Genomic DNA, 18,420 nt, shown 5'->3' with positions numbered 1-18,420 from the left:
TGAGTTCAAACAGGTGCAGTTAAAACAGGTAATGAGTGGAGAACAGGAGGGCTTCTTAAAGAAAAACTAACCGGTCAGTGAGAGCCGGAATTCTTACTGGTTGGTAGTTGATCAAATACTTGTCATGCTATAAAATGCAAATTAATTATTTAAAAATCATACAATGTGATTTTCTGGATTTTTGTTTTAGATTCCGTCTCTCACAGTTGAAGTGTACCTATGATAAATTACAGACCTCTACATGCTTTGTAAGTAGGAAAATCTGCAAAATCTGTAGTTCTCCCCACTGTAGTTGGATGGTTTAACTTTGCAATCATTAAATCATATTCGATATATAATATCTGTGTAATTCTGTTAATTGCCCTTATTTAAATGTTATTTTGATTGCATTTTAATTACAACACGGTTGCACTGTTGGGCTGAAGAATAAATTTAGAAACTAACTCCATGTTTGCAAATCACCACGGATCCATTCAACAATCATATCAGCCACTTCCTTTCCTGCGTCCAGGACGAAGGCATGACGAATCCCTCGACTACACAGTCTGATGTCTCCATTTGGAAAGTCCTTCTTGATTTCCTGGTAATACTGCACCGGGCACCAATGGTCAGTTTCTCCATAGTAAAACACGAGCTGAACAGAAGAATGAATACATATCCATAACCGACATACCATATTAACACATTTCATTATTAATTTACCATTAAATTTTATCTTTGGATATACTTGGCCCATTTCCCAGCAATTCAACACTTTAATTAACTTACTCCTGTGCACTGTTTTTTTTAAATGTACTTTACCATGCCTTTCTCCCCAATTTTGTAACATGCAATTTGTGACTAAAGCATAATTTCATTACTAACCCCATGGCCAATGGCACCACATCCACAAGCATGACTCAAACCTGTTCTCACACTATGCAGTGTATAGTTTTTAATGACAGAAGGTTAAAGGGATAGTTCGTCCAAAAATCATATGTCGGTGACGGTACCCTTAACTTGAGTTGTTCCTTCAGGCACAGAGTCATTTTTTAAAACAGTCCATTATTTAGTTCTGTCTCAGTTAGTAATTAGCATTATTAGCATCGTACAAATTCATGAATGGAAACAGTACGTACTGCTATCGCAAAGCTGCATTGCAAGCGGAAAACTACTCTAAAGGATTATTAGGAACACCTGTTCAATTTCTCATTAATGCAATTATCTAATCAACCAATCACATGGCAGTTGCTTCAATGCATTTAGGGGTGTGGTCCTGGTCAAGACAATCTCCTGAACTCCAAACTGAATGTCAGAATGGGAAAGAAAGGTGATTTAAGCAATTTGAGCGTGGCATGGTTGTTGGTGCCAGACGGGCTGGTCTGAGTATTTCACAATCTGCTCAGTTACTGGGATTTTCACACACAACCTTTTCTAGGGTTTACAAAGAATGGTGTGAAAAGGGAAAAACATCCAGTATGCGGCAGTCCTGTGGGCGAAAATGCCTTGTTGATGCTAAAGGTCAGAGGAGAATGGGCCGACTGATTCAAGCTGATAGATGAGCAACTTTGACTGAAATAACCACTCGTTACAACCGAGGTATGCAGCAAAGCATTTGTGAAGCCACAACACGCACAACCTTGAGGCGGATGGGCTACAACAGCAGAAGACCCCACCGGGTACCACTCATCTCCACTACAAATAGGAAAAAGAGGCTACAATTTGCACGAGCTCACCAAACTGGAAGAATGTTGCCTGGTCTGATGAGTCTCAATTTCTGTTGAGATTTTCAGATGGTAGAGTCAGAATTTGGCATAAACAGAATGAGAACATGGATCCATCATGCCTTGTTACCACTGTGCAGGCTGGTGGTGGTGGTGTAATGGTGTGGGGGATGTTTTCTTGGCACACTTTAGGCCCCTTAGTGCCAATTGGGCATCGGTTAAATGCCACAGCCTACCTGAGCATTGTTTCTGACCATGTCCATCCCTTTATGACCACCATTGACCCATCCTCTGATGGCTACTTCCAGCAGGATAATGCACCATGTCACAAAGCTTGAATCATTTCAAACTGGTTTCTTGAACATGACAATGAGTTCACTGTACTGAAATGGCCCCCACAGTCACAAGATCTCAACCCAATAGAGCATCTTTGGAATGTGGTGGAACGGGAGCTTCGTGCCCTGGATGAGCATCCCACAAATCTCTATCAACTGCAAGATGCTATCCTATCAATATGGGCCAACATTTCTAAAGAATGCTTTCAGCACCTTGTTGAATCAATGCCACGTAGAATTAAGGCAGTTCTGAAGGCGAAAGGGGGTCAAACACAGTATTAGTATGGTGTTCCTAATAATCCTTTAGGTGAGTGTATAACACTCTAAAATAAGTGGTGACTTAACTCAAATCACCACCAGTGATTTACCTCAGAGTACATAACGATGTTGTATTCCTCAAAATAAAGTTAACATTTTTGCAAAATAATTTTAATTTCAAATAAACGGGTACTTCCCATGTTTACCGGTCAGTTTTGTTCACAATTGTATCAACCCACTCATTCGTTCGGGAAGAGTAAGTGTATACATCACAGTAAACAAAGGTAAGTATTCGCTAGCCATAAAGTAAGTTAACTATTTCATCTTTGATATTCACTTCAGACAGTCAAACATGCTTGAGAGAGACAGGAAAATACATATATATATATCATGTCTAACTCTAAATACGAACAGGATTCATTTTTTCTGGGGAACCATACTTGTTGTAACCATAATACACAGATGATGAACTGACTGAATAGAAGCTTGGACAGCAGCTAAAGGGGGTCAATGGTGAAAACTTAATTTTTTTAGATTAGACTAGATTCAACGTTATTGTCATTGAACAGTACAACTACAGTACAATGAAATGCAGTTAGCATCCAACCAGAAGTGCAAATAGAGGAGGGCAAGAAATGTACAAGTAGTGAAGTGAAGTGTACGTTACAAGTGGAATGTATAGATGTGCAATGAAGTCAAATACAGTGCTAAATGGCAATTCTAAATGAGCAATGAAGGCAAATAGGTGATGGCAGAACATTTACAAATTTACAAGTATTAAGTATATGTATGTATGAGTGGGAATTAATAGTTGTGCGATGAGGCAAATGCAACTAGAAATGGCAATTCTAAATGTGCAGTGCAGGCAAATTGAAGGTGCCAGGTGGCATGTGCAACTGAAATGCAGAGATAGTAGTATCCCTGCAAGTAGTACAAGGGTGTAGTGCAACAAGTTCCCTGAGAGGCAGTACTAAGCAGTGGGCGGATGGGTATGGTTAGTGATGGGTGTCAGGGAAATTTCTTTAATAATGTATTCTAACTGATTAAACAACTGAGCAACTGTTTAGATGAGAAAAGGAATGTTGGTTGTGCTGTGGGAAAGGAAGTATGAGGTGTTGAGGTAAACATAAAGCTCCAGCAGGACGGGAGTAGATACAGATCAATGGGTTTTAGGACAGGATAGGAGAAGATACACAACAGGGGAAGGAAGGATAAGGAAGGTGATTTTATGGTGCGACCATGTGGATTCCTAACCCCAACCATACTTTATAAGTATTGAATGTATTTACCAATGCTTTAGAGACTCCTCTGATGATTATGTCTGTAAGCGTTTGATGCGTCTCTCTTATTTGCAAATAATTTTAATAAAGACTGTTAATTGTGCCCAGAGAATTTCGTCTCTGTCCTTCCTTCTAAAAGAGTTCTGATCGATAAAATTACCGTCACATGGGTCACAGGGCTCTGCTTCATTACAGCATATGGGAAGAGGCTGCTCCTGAGCCTGCTGGTGCGGGAATGAAGAGACCTGTACCGCCTGTCTGATGGTAGGAGGGTAAATAGTTTGTGGCATGGATGTGAAGGGTCCCTGATAATGCAGCGCGCCCTGCACAGAAACCGCTTGTGCTGAAGGTCCACGATGGCTGGGAGCTGGGCGGTTCTCAGTACAGGCACTGTTGCACCTTTTTGACCAGGGTTGAGGAGTTCAGGGTCCAGGAAAGGTCCTCGGAAATGTGGACACCCAGGAATTTGAAGATGGACACGCTCAACCTCAGTGCCATCAATGAGAACGTGGGTGTGACTGCAGCCTTTAGACTTCCTGTAATCCACAATGAGTTCCTTGGTCTTCTATGCATTGATCAGGCCTACCACTGTGGTGTCGTCTGCGAATTTGCCGATGGTGTTGGAACTGTGTACAGGAAGGCATTCATGGGTGAAGAGGGATTACACGAGGGGGCTCAGCCCGCAGCCTTGTGGAAAACTATTATTTAGGATTAGGGTGGAGGATATGAAGTTGTCTAACCTGACAGAGTGGGGTCTGTTGGTTAGGAAGTCCAAAGTCCAGTTGAAGAGAGAGGGGCTGATCCCCAGGTCATGGAGTTCGTTGACCAGCCTAGAGGGGATGACCATGTTGAATGCTGAGCTAAAGTCTATGAATAGCATTCTCACATAGATGCTGGTTTTGTCAGTGCAGAGTGTAAAGTGTAAGTAAGGCGTCTGAGGGGAGTTTAGCTTTAATGGCTGGCTCTTTGTTCTCCCAGTTGAAACGAGTGTAAAACCTGTTTAATTCGTCTGTGATGGAGACGTCGCTGGCTGTGGGGGTGTGGTTCTTTGGCCGGCAGTCGGTGATGACTTGGATGCCCTGTCACATGCGTTAGTGTTCAGAGTTTTTGTTCAAGCGCCCTTCAATCCACAGTTTGTGGTAATTTTTTGCCATCTTGATGCCCCTTTTCAGGTTTGCCCTGGATGAGCTGCAAGCCTCTGCATCGCTGGATCTTAACGCAGCGTCACATGCCTTTCGCAGCTGTCAGACCTCACTCTTTATCCAAGGCATCTGGTTGGAGAAGGTCTTTATTAGTTTATGGCTGGTGACGTTGTTGGTGCAGGTGCTGATAAAATATATATATGTTTCAATGTCCGTATGGGAGTCAATGGTGGCTTTAGTGGCAAACAATCTGTCTGTGTGTTGAAACTTGTGTCGTAGTAGTGATTCTGCTCCTTCTGGCCACACTTGACTGACATCACTGATGGTTTCACCCGGTAAATACCTGGGGAGAAGGAACAATAAAAGGTGGTCAGACTGACCCAGGTGGGGGAAGGGAATGGCTTTGCAGGCCTCTGGAATGGTTGTGTACACCTGGTCCATTGTCTCCTCGGTTGGGGTAGAAGATATTTTGTGATTGAAATCGCCTGCTAAAATTAAGGCACCATCCGGTTGGACAGTTTGCTGCTTGCTAATAGCAGCCTGCAGCTCTTCCATTACTAGTTTAGAATTAGCATCCGGTGATATGTAGGTTGCAGTAACCATAAATGCAAACCTCAGAGGCAAGTAAAAAGGCCTGCACTTATTCATCAGGTACTCCAGATTGGTTGAGCAGTGACTCCTGGTTATGTTCATGTCTGTACACCATGTTATGTTTACATAAATCCACAGCCAACCTCCTTTGGTCTTACTGGAATCCTCCACTATTCTGTCCACTATTTGGTCAGGTCTGAAGACAACATCACTAATCATACCCACCCTTGTACTACTGGACTTTGTCACTGCCTTACAAAGTCTGATAAGGAAGTTTTCAGTTATCTACAGGTACATGTCATTGTTGCTATTTCAGTATTTAATTTTGATATGCTGACTTGCACCTTAAATTTGCCTTCATTGCACATTTAGAACCGCCATTGTACTTGCATTTTCAAGTGTTACATACATACAGTGGGGAGAACAAGTAATTGATACACTGCCGATTTTGCAGGTTTTCCTACTTACAAAGCATGTAGAGGTCTTTCAATTTTTATCATAGGTACACTTCAACTGTGAGAGACAGAATCTAAAACAAAAATCCAAAAAATCACATTGTATGATTTTTAAGTAATTAATTTGCATTTTATTGCATGACATAAGTATTTTGATTACCAACCAGTAATAATTCTGGCTCTCACAGAACTGTTAGTTTTTCTTTAAGAACCCCTCCTGTTCTCCTCTCATTACCTGTATTAACTGCACCTGTTTGAACTCGTTACCTGTATAAAAGACACCTGTCCACACACTCAATCAAACAAACTCCAACCAATGGCCAAGACCAGAGAGCTGTGTAAAGACATCAGGGATAAAATTGTAGACCTGCCCAGCTGGGATGGACTACAGGACAATAGACACACAGCTTGGTGAGAAGGCAACAACTGTTGGTGCAATTATTAGAAAATGGAAGAAGTTCAAGATGACGGTCAATCTCCCTTGGTCTGGGGCTCTAGGCAAGATCTCACCTCGTGGGGCATCAATGATCATGAGGAAGGTGAGGGATCAGCCCAGAACTACACAGCAGGACCAGGTCAATGACCTGAAGAGAGCTGGGACCACAGTCTCAGAGAAAATCATTAGTAACATACTACGCCGTCATGGATTAAAATCCTGCAGCGCACGCAAGGTCGCCCTGCTCAAGCCAGCGCATGTCCAGGCCTGTCATCTGGATGATCCAGAGGAGGAATGGGAGAAGGTCATGGGGTCTGATGAGACAAAAATAGAGCTTCTTGGTCTAAACTCCACTCGCCGTGTTTGGAGGAAGAAGGATGAGTACAACCCCAAGAACACCTTCCCAACCGTGAAGCATGGCAGTGGAAACATTCTTTGGGGATGCTTTTCTGCAAAGGGGTCAGGATGACTGCACTGTATTGAGGGCAGGATGGATGGGGCAATGTATCGTGAGATTTTGGCCAACAACCTACTTCCCTCAGTAAGAGCATTGAAAATGGGTCGTGGCTGGGTCTTCCAGCATGACAACAACCCGAAACACACAGCCATGGCAACTAAGGAGTGGCTCCTTAAGAAGCATCTCAAGATCCTGGAGTGGCCTAACCAGTCTCCAGACCTGATCCCAATAGAAAGTCTTTGGAGGAAGCTGAAAAGTCTGTATTGCCCAGCAACAGCCCCGAAACCTGAAGGATCTGGAGAAGGTCTGAATGGAGGAGTGGGCCAATCTCTGCTGCAGTGTGTTTGCAATTACAGAGATCATAAGTTTCCTGTAATTCTTGACCAGGTTTGCACAAAGGTTTCTGTAATATTAAGTTCTGCTTTTCTGATGTATCAAATACTTATGTCATGCAATTAAATGCAAATTAATTACTTAAAAATCATACAATGTGATTTTCTGGATTTTTGTTTTAGATTCCGTTACTCACAGTTCAAGAGTACCTATGATAAAAATGACAGACTTCTACATGCTTTGTAAGTGGGAAAACCTGCAAAATCATCAGGTTATCAATTAGTTGTTCTCCCCACTGTATGTCTGCCTTAGGGAAATTAATTGCTGCTATCCCTGCATTTCAGTTGCACATGCTACCCTACTCCTTCAGAATGCCATTGAGAATTGCCACCCGCACAACTATTTATCCCACATTTACATTTTCTGCCCTCCTCTATTTGCTTCCATTGCACATTTATAATTCCAATATGTAATGCCTGTGCATTAATTGCATATCTATACACTCCACATACATATACTTAATGCTTGAAAATGTTCTGCCCTCCTCTATTTGCACTTATGGTTAGACGTAATATGCATTTCTTTGGACTGTATTTGTACTTGTTCAATGACAATGAAGTTGAATCTAATCTAATCTAAAGTTCACGCTCACCTCAATGACATCACTGCTGAAGAACAAAAGCTGTGTATGGTGGCTATAGGAAATAGTTTGCTAGTGCCAGTTTGGCTTCACCAAATTCTTTTGGAGTAGTTTTCTACTTGCAATGCAGCTTTTCAATAGTGGTACAAACTGTTTCCATTCATGAATCTGGACGATGCTAATTATGCTAATCACTGACTGAGACAGAGCTGACGGTTTGAAAAAAAAATAATTATGTGCCTTCAGGAATATCTTTTGGTAAGTGGACTTATATGTGGAATATTCATTTTGGACGAACTATCCCTTTAAGTCCAAAGACAATCAAACAAATATCCCACTGTGCATCCTCTGTAAGGATGTGGCTTCTGGTTAGCATGACAAAGAAAGACACAGAGAGAACACAAGCAATTATGCATACACACACATGCACTGTGAGGGAGAAACTTTTAGTGATTACATAACTATCGGTCAAACGTTTAAGAACACCTACATTTTTCCAGTTTTCATTGAAATTCACACAGTGTGTCTTAATGTACTGTGACATTAAAGGATAAAACAAATAAACAATTAAGAAATTATGGAATTGTTTTGTTAAACAAAATGTTATCAAAATTTTTGACACATCAAAGTAGCCCCCTTTTGCTGATTTAAAAGCCAAACACACTTGTGGAATTCTTTTCATGATGAAAATCTAATATTGTTTAAAAGGTCTTCACAACACTGTGGCAGAAGTTCCCACAAATGTGTTGCACTTTGCTTTCACACTTCGGCCAAGTTCATTCCAAACCAGCTTGATGGGGTTTAAGTCTGGAGACGGTGCTGGCTTCATGATTTGCCTACCATCTTGTTCTTATCTTCTAAAGCAATTCTGACATAGTCCGGAGGTACGTTTTAGGTCATTATCATGCTGTAGGATGAACCCCTGACCGACTAGGTGTACACCAGAGGGTACTGCATGGTACTGCAAAATGCTGTGGCAGCTGTTTTGGTTCCACTCGTTCTGTGCAAGTCGCCGACTCAGGATTCAGCAAAAAAGCCCCAGAACATCATGCTTCCTCCTCCATGTTTGACAGTTGCTGTCACACAATTAGGAACCATCCTTTAATCTACTCAAAGGTGTATACAAATCCTGCGTGATGAAACGAAGATATCAAATTTGTATTAATCAGTCCATAAGACCTTATTCCAGTCTTCAGTACACTGGCGGTGCATCATGACTCAGGCAACCCTCTTTTTCTTATTTTTCCATCATAGCAATGGTTTTATTCTGGCACTCAACCTGTCAAACCTGGAGCCTGACATCTTCTCTTCACAGTTGAAACTGAGAGTTGCTTACGTCGATCAGTGTTAAGCTGTGCTTGAAGCTATTGTCATGTGAGCCATCTATCACGTATGCTGTTGACTCTCAGAAACTTGTCTTATGATTCTGTTATGGCTTTGGGTTTGGCAGACCTCTGCCTGTCAGAGTTTCCTCCAGTATCCAAGTGCCTTTTGATGGTGTGGGGAAACGGTACTGACTGACACCTTGGCATTCTTTGCATTTCTCTACAGGATGGACCCAGACCTTTAAGGGTTATAATGGTCTGTCTGTCTTCCTTTGTCAATTGTCTTTTTCTTGCCATTATGATAGCAATTTAATACTTCCTGCAGTACAATACTGTCCAAATAACGTTTAAGATGTGCATTAAAACAGTCTGTTCCGACTCTGATTTTATAGAGACAGAGGGTTTTCAAGTAATCAACAAAAGTTGGTACACCAGTATGCATTATTAGCATCAACGTTCAAGGCTTAACTAACTGCCATTTAAGTTATTAACCCATTACTTGATCTTTGAAAAAGGCCTTTTTTTTATAACTCTGAAATGTATATCACTTTTCAGTTTTTGGTTACTTAACCTTTTTTATTTTACTTTTTGCATCTCAGGCAGTTTACTGCTTACCTTTGTACCATTTTAGGTTATTCACTGGACTGAATGCATTTCAATAAAATGCATTGAACGTGACATTCACCTCTGCCATCTCTTTGAAATATAGGGTGTATAAGCCATTGAATGTTTATTATGTGTCAATGATGTTTGTGTTTATGAGAGAAATAATGCGTATATGTGAGAATGCACAAAACGCTAATTATGTGCATTCTCAAGTCAGCAAATAAGAAACAATAACATGAGGGTATACACCGATCAGCCATAACATTATGACCACTGACAGGTGAAGTGAATAACACTGACAATCTTGTTATCATGGCATCTGTCAGTGGGTGGGATATATTAGGCAGCAAGTGAACATTTTGTCCACAAAGTTGATGTGTTAGAAGCAGGAAAAATGGGCAAGCGTAAAGATCTCAGCGACTTTGATAAGGGACAAATTGTGATTGCTTGTCACGGCTTCGGGGTTTGGGTGAACAAGGAGGAGCAGGAGAAGGCGTGGTGGAAGGATCTTTTAATGGCGTCCTTACGAAATATACAATATAGATAGATATACATATATATATAGGTGACGAAGCGTCGTACAGCTCCTTTCGGCACTGGAGACAATTACACACAAAGACAGGGGGAGCAGAGGGAACATATATACCGGGGGAAACAGCGATGATGAGGAACAGGTGCATTAAACGAGACACAGGTGAAATGTATGATGAGACGGTGGTGTCAGAAAGCCGGTGACGTCGACCGCTGGGGCCCGCCCGCTGCAGGGGGAGGTGAACCAGCAGAGGTCGCAGTTGTCACAGTACCCCCCCTCTGACGCGCGGCTCCAGCCGCGCGACGACACCGGCCTCGGGGCCGACCCGGGGGGCGCGGAGCAGGGCGATCCGGCCGACGCTGATGGAAGTCGCGGACAAGGACGGGAGCCAGGACGTCCTTCACCGGAACCCAGCTCCGCTCCTCCGGGCCGTACCCCTCCCACCCCACGAGGTACTGGAGGCCCCCCGCCCGGCGCCTCGAGTCGATGATGGAGCGGACAGAGTACGCCGGGGCCCCCTCGATGTCCAGAGGGGGAGGGGGAACCTCCCGCACCTCACACCCCTGAAGGGGACCATCCACCACCGGCCTTAGGAGAAACACATGGATGAGGGGTTAATACGGTAGTCGGGGGGAAGGCGTAACCGATATGTTACCTCGTTGACTCTCCTCAGGACTTTAAAGGGCCCCACAAACCGCGGGGCCAGCTTCCGGCAGGGCAGGCGGAGGGGCAGGTCCCTGGACGAGAGCCAGACCCGGTCGCCCGGCCGATACACCGGGGCCTCCCCGCGGTGGCGGTCCGCAGAGGTCTTTTGACGGCGGACAGCGAGCCGGAGGCGGGATTGTACTGCCTCCCATGTGCCCGCTGCCCGCCGGAACCAGTCGTCCACCGCAGGGGTACCGGTCTGGCTCGGCGTCCAGGGCGCCAGGACCGGCTGGTAGCCCAGTACGCACTGGAATGGCGTCACGCCCGTGGAGGAGTGGTGCAGAGAATTCAGTGCATATTCTCCCCACGGCAGAAACTCTGCCCACTCCCCCGGCCGGTCCTGGCAGTAGGACCGGAGGAACCTACCCACTTCTTGGTTTACCCGCTCCACCTGCCCGTTGGACTGGGGATGGTAGCCCGAGGTCAGGCTGACCGAGATCCCCAGGTGCTGCATAAATGCTTTCCACACCCTGGATGTGAATTGGGGACCCCGGTCAGACACGATGTCCTTGGGCACCCCATAGTGCCGGAAGACGTGTGTAAACAGGGCCTCCGCGGTCTGTAGGGCAGTAGGAAGGCCGGGCAGAGGCAAGAGGCGGCAGGACTTCGAGAACCGATCCACAACGACCAGGATGGTGGTATGGCCCTGGGAAGGGGGGAGATCAGTCAAAAAATCAACAGATAGGTGGGACCATGGTCGTTGTGGAATGGGCAAGGGGTGCAACTTGCCCACAGGTAGGTGCCGGGGTGCCTTACTCTGGGCGCATACCGAGCAGGAAGAGACGTATACCCTCACGTCCTTGGCTAAAGTGGGCCACCAGTACTTACCGGCCAGGGCGCGCACTGTTGGCCCGATGCCAGGATGACCGGAGGAGGGAGATGTATGCGCCCAGTAGATGAGGCGGTCGCGGACAGACGCCGGCACATACGTACGGCCCTCAGGGCATGTGGGCGGAGAGGGCTCGTCGCGCTGCGCTCTGGCGATGTCCGCGTCCAGTTCCCATACCACTGGTGCCACGATGCATGACTCCGGGAGCACAGGAGCATCATCCACTGGCCTCTCCTCCGTGTCATGCTGGCGGGACAGCGCGTCAGCCCCGACGTTCTTACTCCCCGGCCTGTAGGTAAGAGTAAACACAAACCGGGTGAAGAACATAGCCCACCTTGCCTGGCGAGGGGTCAGCCTCCTCGCTGCCCGCATGTACTCCAGGTTCCGGTGGTCAGTCCAGACAAGGAAAGGGTGTTTAGCCCCCTCTAACCAGTGCCTCCACGCCGACAGAGCTCGAACCACGGCCAGCAGCTCACGATCACCAATGTCGTAGTTCCGCTCCGCCGCACTGAGCTTCTGGGAGAAGAAGGCACAGGGACGGAGCATGTTACGACACCCCGTCCGCTGGGAGAGGATGGCACCGAGCCCACAATCGGACGCGTCCACCTCCACGATGAACTGGAGCGACGGGTCGGGATGGGCCAGGACCGGAGCGGTGGTGAAACGGTGTATCAGTTCCACAAACGCCCGCTCCGCTTCCACGGTCCACCGCAACCGGGTCGCCCCCCCCTTCAGAAGGGAGGTGATCGGAGCCGCGACCTGGCTAAAGCCCCGGATAAACCTCCTGTAGTAATTAGAGAAGCCTAAGAAACGTTGCACGTCCTTCACCGTGGTTGGGGTCGGCCAATTACGCACGGCGTCAATGTGAGGCTCCTCCATAGCCACACCTGTGCTGGAAAAGCGATATCCCAGGAAGGACACAGACGACTGGAAAAACAGACACTTCTCGGCTTTCACGTACAGGTCATGCTCCAGCAGTCGAGCCAGCACTCTGCGCACTAACGAGACATGTTTGGCGCGGGTGGCAGTGAATATCAAGATGTCATCAATATACACTACCACGCCTTCGCACAACAAGTCCCGGAATACGTCGTTGACGAAGGACTGAAAGACTGAAGGAGCATTCATCAACCCGTACGGCATCACTAAATACTCGTAATGGCCGGACGTGGTACTAAAGGCAGTTTTCCACTCGTCTCCTTCCCGGATACGCACCAGGTTATAGGCACTCCTGAGGACTAATTTAGTGAAAAAGCGGGCCCCGTGCATCCTCTCCACCTCCGCAGAGATCAAAGGGAGAGGGTAGCGGAACGGAATGGTGATCTTGTTCAGCGCCCGGTAATCGATGCACAGGCGCAAACCACCGTCCTTCTTTTTCACAAAAAAGAAACTCGAGGAGACCTGTGACTTGGAGGGCCTAATGTAGCCCTGTTCCAACGCTTCCGTAACGTAGGCGTTCATAGTCTCCGTTTCGGTGCGGGACAGTGGATACACGTGACCCTTCGGGAGTGCGGCTCCGTCAACGAGGTCTATCGCACAATCCCCCAGCCGGTGTGGTGGCAACACAGCAGCCTTGGCCTTGGAGAAAACCGTAGCCAAGTCCCTGTATTCGGGGGGAATGGGCACGGCGGGCGCACTGTCTGGACTTTCCACCGAGGTCGAGCCAACGGAAACACCCAAACACCTACCCTGGCACTTCCGCGACCACCCCGACAGATGTCGACTAGACCAGGAGATGATGGGCTCATGTAGGGACAACCAGGGGAAACCTAAAACGACTGGGAACGTGGGTGAGTCGATCACGTGAAATGAAATGGTTTCACTGTGTCGGTTGTCGGTAACCAGGAGGAGGGGAACAGTGCAACTTGTGACCAGACCTGACCCTAGTGGCCGGCTGTCTAGAGCTCTCACGGGCAGGGGGGTGTCGAGGGCCTGGAGGGGTGCCTGAGTCTACCAGCGCCTTACACCGGGAAAGCAGCGGAAAGCCGGGGAACCTAACAGGGACAGTGCACATAGAGAGGGAAGAGGTTAGTGGCGAATGTGCATGTGCTACCTGGGGTGATGCGGAAGTGCCCTGCCTGTCACCTCTCGACTCGGGGAGGGAGGTGCGGTGCGTCGCGGTTGTACGGCCTTGTTTCCTCTTGGAGGCACTCCGCACCTCTCCTCCCCTACACCTGCCCGATAGCGCAGCCGCCCCCAGGTCCATGGGGACGGTGGCGTCTGGTTGGCAGGGTGGAACGGGCGGGCCTCTTCCGGGACGTCCTCGGGCAGCTAGCAGGTTGTCGAGACGGATGGACATGTCCGCCAGTTGGTCAAAGGAGAGGGACATGTCTCGACAAGCCAGCTCCCTCCGGACGTCCTCGCGAAGGCTACACCGGTAGTGGTCGATCTGAGCCCGCTCGTTCCACCCCGATCCCGCTGCCAGGGTCCGGAACTCCAGAGCGAACTCCTGCGCCGATCTCGTCTCCTGCCGTAAGTGGAACAGTCGTTCACCCGCCTCTCTCCCTTCGTGAGGATGGTCAAACACGACTCGGAAGCGGCGGGTGAACTCGGCGTAGCTGCCCTGGGTGGGCTGCTCGATGTTCCAAACGGCGGTGGCCCACTCCAGGGCTTTCCCGGACAGGCAGGAGACGAGTGAAGAGATCTTCTGGGCTTCGGTCGGCGCAGGATGCATCGCCTGGAGCGCGATGTCCAGTTGCAGCAGGAAACCCTGGCAGCGGTCCGCCGCCCCGTCGTAGGCCCTGGGCAGCGGAATGGGCATCGCTCCCATGCTGGGCGGCGCGACTTGGGGAGGTGGAGAGACGGCCGGTGCTGCGGGGTTCCACTGGCTCAGCTCTAGGCGCTGCACCGCTTTCAACACAGTGTCCATAGCGGCGCCTAGGCTGGCCAGCAAGGTTGAGTGTACTTTTACCGCCTCCGCAACACCGGCCTCGCCTGTGGCTCCTTGTTGCTCCATATCCTTGTTGTAGTGGTAGGTGTGTAATTCTGTCACGGCTTCGGGGTTTGGGTGAACAAGGAGGAGCAGGAGAAGGCGTGGTGGAAGGATCTTTTAATGGCGTCCTTACGAAATATACAATATAGATAGATATACATATATATATAGGTGACGAAGCGTCGTACAGCTCCTTTTGGCACTGGAGACAATTACACACAAAGACAGGGGGAGCAGAGGGAACATATATACCGGGGGAAACAGCGATGATGAGGAACAGGTGCATTAAACGAGACACAGGTGAAATGTATGATGAGACGGTGGTGTCAGAAAGCCGGTGACGTCGACCGCTGGGGCCCGCCCGCTGCAGGGGGAGGTGAACCAGCAGAGGTCGCAGTTGTCACATTGCTAGACGACTGGGTCAGAGCATATCCAAAACTGCAGCCCTTGTGGGGTGTTCCCGGTCTGCAGTGGTCCAACGAAGGAAAAGCGGTGAACAAGCGACAGGGTCATGGGCTGGCCAAGACTCATTGATCCACGTGTGGAGCGAAGGCTGGCCCGTGTGGTCCGATCCAACAGACAAGCTACTGTAGCTCAAATTGCTGAAAAAGTCAATGCTGGTACTGACAGAAAGGTGTCAGAACACACTGTGCGTCGCAGTTTGTCACGTATAGGGCTGCGTAGCCGCAGACCAGTCAGGGTGCCCATGCTGACTCCTGTCCACTGCCGAAAGTTCCTACAATGGACACGTGAGCATCAGAACTGAACCACGGAGCAATGGAAGAAGGTGGCCTGGACTGATGAATCATGTTTCCTTTTATGTCATGTGGATGGCCAGGTGCGTGTTAGTCGCTTAAATGGAGAACACATGGCACCAGGATGCCCTATGGGAAGAAGGAAAGCTAGCAGTATGATGCTTTGGGCAATGTTCTGCTGGGAAACCTTGGGTCCTGCCATTCATGTGGATGTTACTTTGACACGTACCACCTACCTGAGCATTGTTGCAGACCACGTGCACCCTTTCATGGCAACAGTGTTCCCTGATGGCATTGGCCTCTTTCAACAGGATAATGTGCCCTGCAAAGCAAAAATGGTCCAGGAATGGTTTGAGGAACACAACAAAGAGTTCAGGGTGTTGACTTGGCCTCCACATTCCCCAGATCTCAATCCAATTGAGCATCTGTGGGATGTGCTGTACAGACAGATCCCATCCACGGAGCCTCCACCTCGCAACTTACCTGACTTGCTGATCTGCTACGAACGTCTTGGTGCCAGATACCACAGCAAACCTTCAGAGGTCTAGTGCCATGCCTCAATGGGGCAGAGCTGTTTTGGCAGGAAAAGGGCAACCTACACAATATTAGGCAGGTGGTCATAATGTTATGGCTGATCTGTGTATACACAGCAGAATGATCTGGCAAATACAATGGTTTTACTTTGTGATGATGGCCCTGCCTCAGGCCAGTGTTGAAGATATGGACGTGTCCTTTGAAGCATATCCTGCCAAGCTGTTGTGCTTCTAATAATACAGCTTGCTCAACCAGGAAGTAGGCTGGAACCAGCACACTTGGAGGAGAGTCCTACTGTACCTTGTCAAGGTTTTGATTGATGGTAGTGTTGTCTCTCTCCAGAACTTCTAACATCTCTTGACTCGCCATGTACATAGCATTGGCTGAAATAAAAGGAGAAAAACCTGTCTTACAATTATTTTACAGCTGCTTCTTATAATGCTGTCTCCCAAGCTCACAAAAAGATATGTAGTATCACGAAGGCATATACAGTATCATTGTCCCAAAATGTAAAAGAAACATCCACCAATTGATGTTTCGGCGATACAAATGTATTTAATCGGCGATACAAATGTATTTAATCTCCACTTCCCGCTACCTCCCAATTATCCATTTCAAACTTACACAAGGGGAGATGGATGGCTCATTGGATCACAGAAATGATAACGGTAAAATGTGAGTGAAACAAGGAGAAAACCCCTCTCCGGAGAGCAGCGTAACCCAATGCCTTTGATCCTACTTTCCATTACATTTCCCTTTCAGCAGCATGTACTTTTTATTAAAAACATTAGTTGAGGGCAACTTTTTTCAAAGTGCTCTCGCTGGAAAATACTGCTGCTATTTCAGAACTTTTGTGAGAGTCCATCCATAACTCAGACACGCAAGATGCATGAACGCAAATACGCGCAGACGCATATGAACACACACAAAGTTATCAAACTTACTAGACAATCTCTTTTTAGCTGAGAGCATACTCTCGGCCAGTGGGCGTCCAGTGGGCAGCTGGGGAGGAATATATCCTGTATGAATATCCTCCTGTCCATTGCTCTGTTAGCAATCACTCACGCCTATCTCTTCACTGCCACAGTCCCTTTCTGGAATAGGTGGTAGTGGGGGGGTTAGTGTGTGTCTGTGCGTGTGTGTGTGTGTGTGTGGGGGGGGGGGGGGGGGTGTAAAGGGGTGGGAAACAGGGGAGTCCCCTTAGGTAGGTCCTCATATTTCCAAGTGTCCGTTTACACATCCGTACTGCTTGTGCATATATTAATCATAATCTGTAAGTTGTGTCACCTTGTATTGTAAGTTCCGGCTTTGAAACGCTTTGTACCTGATACATGACAGGAGAAAGAATGCTTTTATTATTTCCATTCCAAAGGCTAAGGGTGAGGGGCAGAAAGAGTGAAAGAGGAAAAGGTCCAAGTCAGTAAAAAGGGTATGATTATTTTATATCACTGGTTTGTTTAGTCTCTGAGGTAATTTCCTACATTTGGTGGGCTTAACCCAGGGTTGAAAGGCAGCTTGTACGTCTCCCAGAGATCCCGGTGTGTTGGGGGTTTCAACAGCATCACGGCAAGAAGAGGGCCATACTAAAGCTCTGTAATTTATACTGCATTGGGATGGCTGACAGGAGAGAACGGACTAGTGAATGCAGGCATTGTGTGTGATCTGAATTCATGAAAAAAAAAAAATGTCTGACACACTGAAACCTGATCAAAAGATGTGCCTGAAATATGTTGCGAAAATATAGTCAGCTTTACAAATTATATTAAATGTAAGAATTAACTGTAGCCTATATCTGTATCGTTTTGCTACTGAACAGGCAATTTTTTTTTTTAATCTAAGGTCCAACCCTAGCTTCTGTGAGACAGCTTTTAGTCAGACTCAAAAAACAAGTGGAAAACAATAAAAGATTGAATGATAGGACACACTGAAATCTCATGGTAACCCTGTCTTAATCAGCAACTATTTGTCTAGAACAACTCTACCAGTAACTCCTGTTTGGGAGCCCATCTTGAAGTGCTAACCCGGGTCTTTATGAGCTGCTTCCTACATTCCACACACAACTTTAACTCTCTCCATAAATCTTGACTCTGTAAAATCCTGCTTTTCCGAGTACGTAAATTATTTCATGAGAACATACCCATGGTTCTAAAGACCTTTAACCTTGTTAGGGAAAAAAATCGCAACATTGTGTAATCGCTCAAACATGGTTAATGTACCATTTGTTACACAGCCTAGAACAGTATCAAAATACATTTTCCAGCATATTCCTCTTTGACGGTGTGCACATCTGACAGTGTGGGTTCAAATAAAACATATTTCACCTATGTCAGGTCCACTTTGTTGTTGTAGAAAATATTATATTCTGAATATGGTTACAGAAGAAACACCTGCCTCAACACAAATACAACCTGATTTCAAATCCTAATTTGGGTTGGATGTTGGTCTCACAAATGGCCCTCCCACCAGTGAATCTGTTTCATGTCTCATTTGGCTAGTTCACAAAACCCAGTAGGCCAGGTGTATGGATAGAATGCAAGACTTTATTAATATTTGCCATATTCTAATAATTATC

General features: G+C 46.9%; 1 protein-coding gene across 5 annotated transcripts in view; it reads right to left on the bottom strand.

Annotated features, from left to right (window-relative positions):
* Positions 1–236: 236 nt before the first annotated feature.
* ldah (lipid droplet associated hydrolase) overlaps positions 237–18,420 on the bottom strand; it is a 92,917-nt gene continuing 74,733 nt past the window's right edge. For 2 of the 5 annotated variants that reach the window (XM_013132209.3, XM_034297594.1), the window contains exons 6-7: positions 16,149–16,231; positions 237–634 (exon numbers count right to left, since the gene is read on the bottom strand). In XM_013132209.3, the coding sequence (XP_012987663.1) occupies positions 440–634; positions 16,149–16,231 (278 nt within the window). In that variant the 3' untranslated portion in view covers positions 237–439. Of the gene's footprint in view, positions 635–4,400; positions 5,062–15,597; positions 15,637–15,704; positions 15,910–16,148; positions 16,232–18,420 lie in introns of those variants that run through there. The other 3 variants (XR_002197864.3, XM_020053790.2, XM_020053789.2) reach the window with 3 other exon arrangements.

The sequence above is a fragment of the Esox lucius genome, chromosome 15, assembly GCF_011004845.1.
Source record: "Esox lucius isolate fEsoLuc1 chromosome 15, fEsoLuc1.pri, whole genome shotgun sequence".
Classification (NCBI taxonomy): domain Eukaryota; kingdom Metazoa; phylum Chordata; class Actinopteri; order Esociformes; family Esocidae; genus Esox; species Esox lucius.
This window is presented reverse-complemented; position numbering and strand designations above follow the sequence as displayed.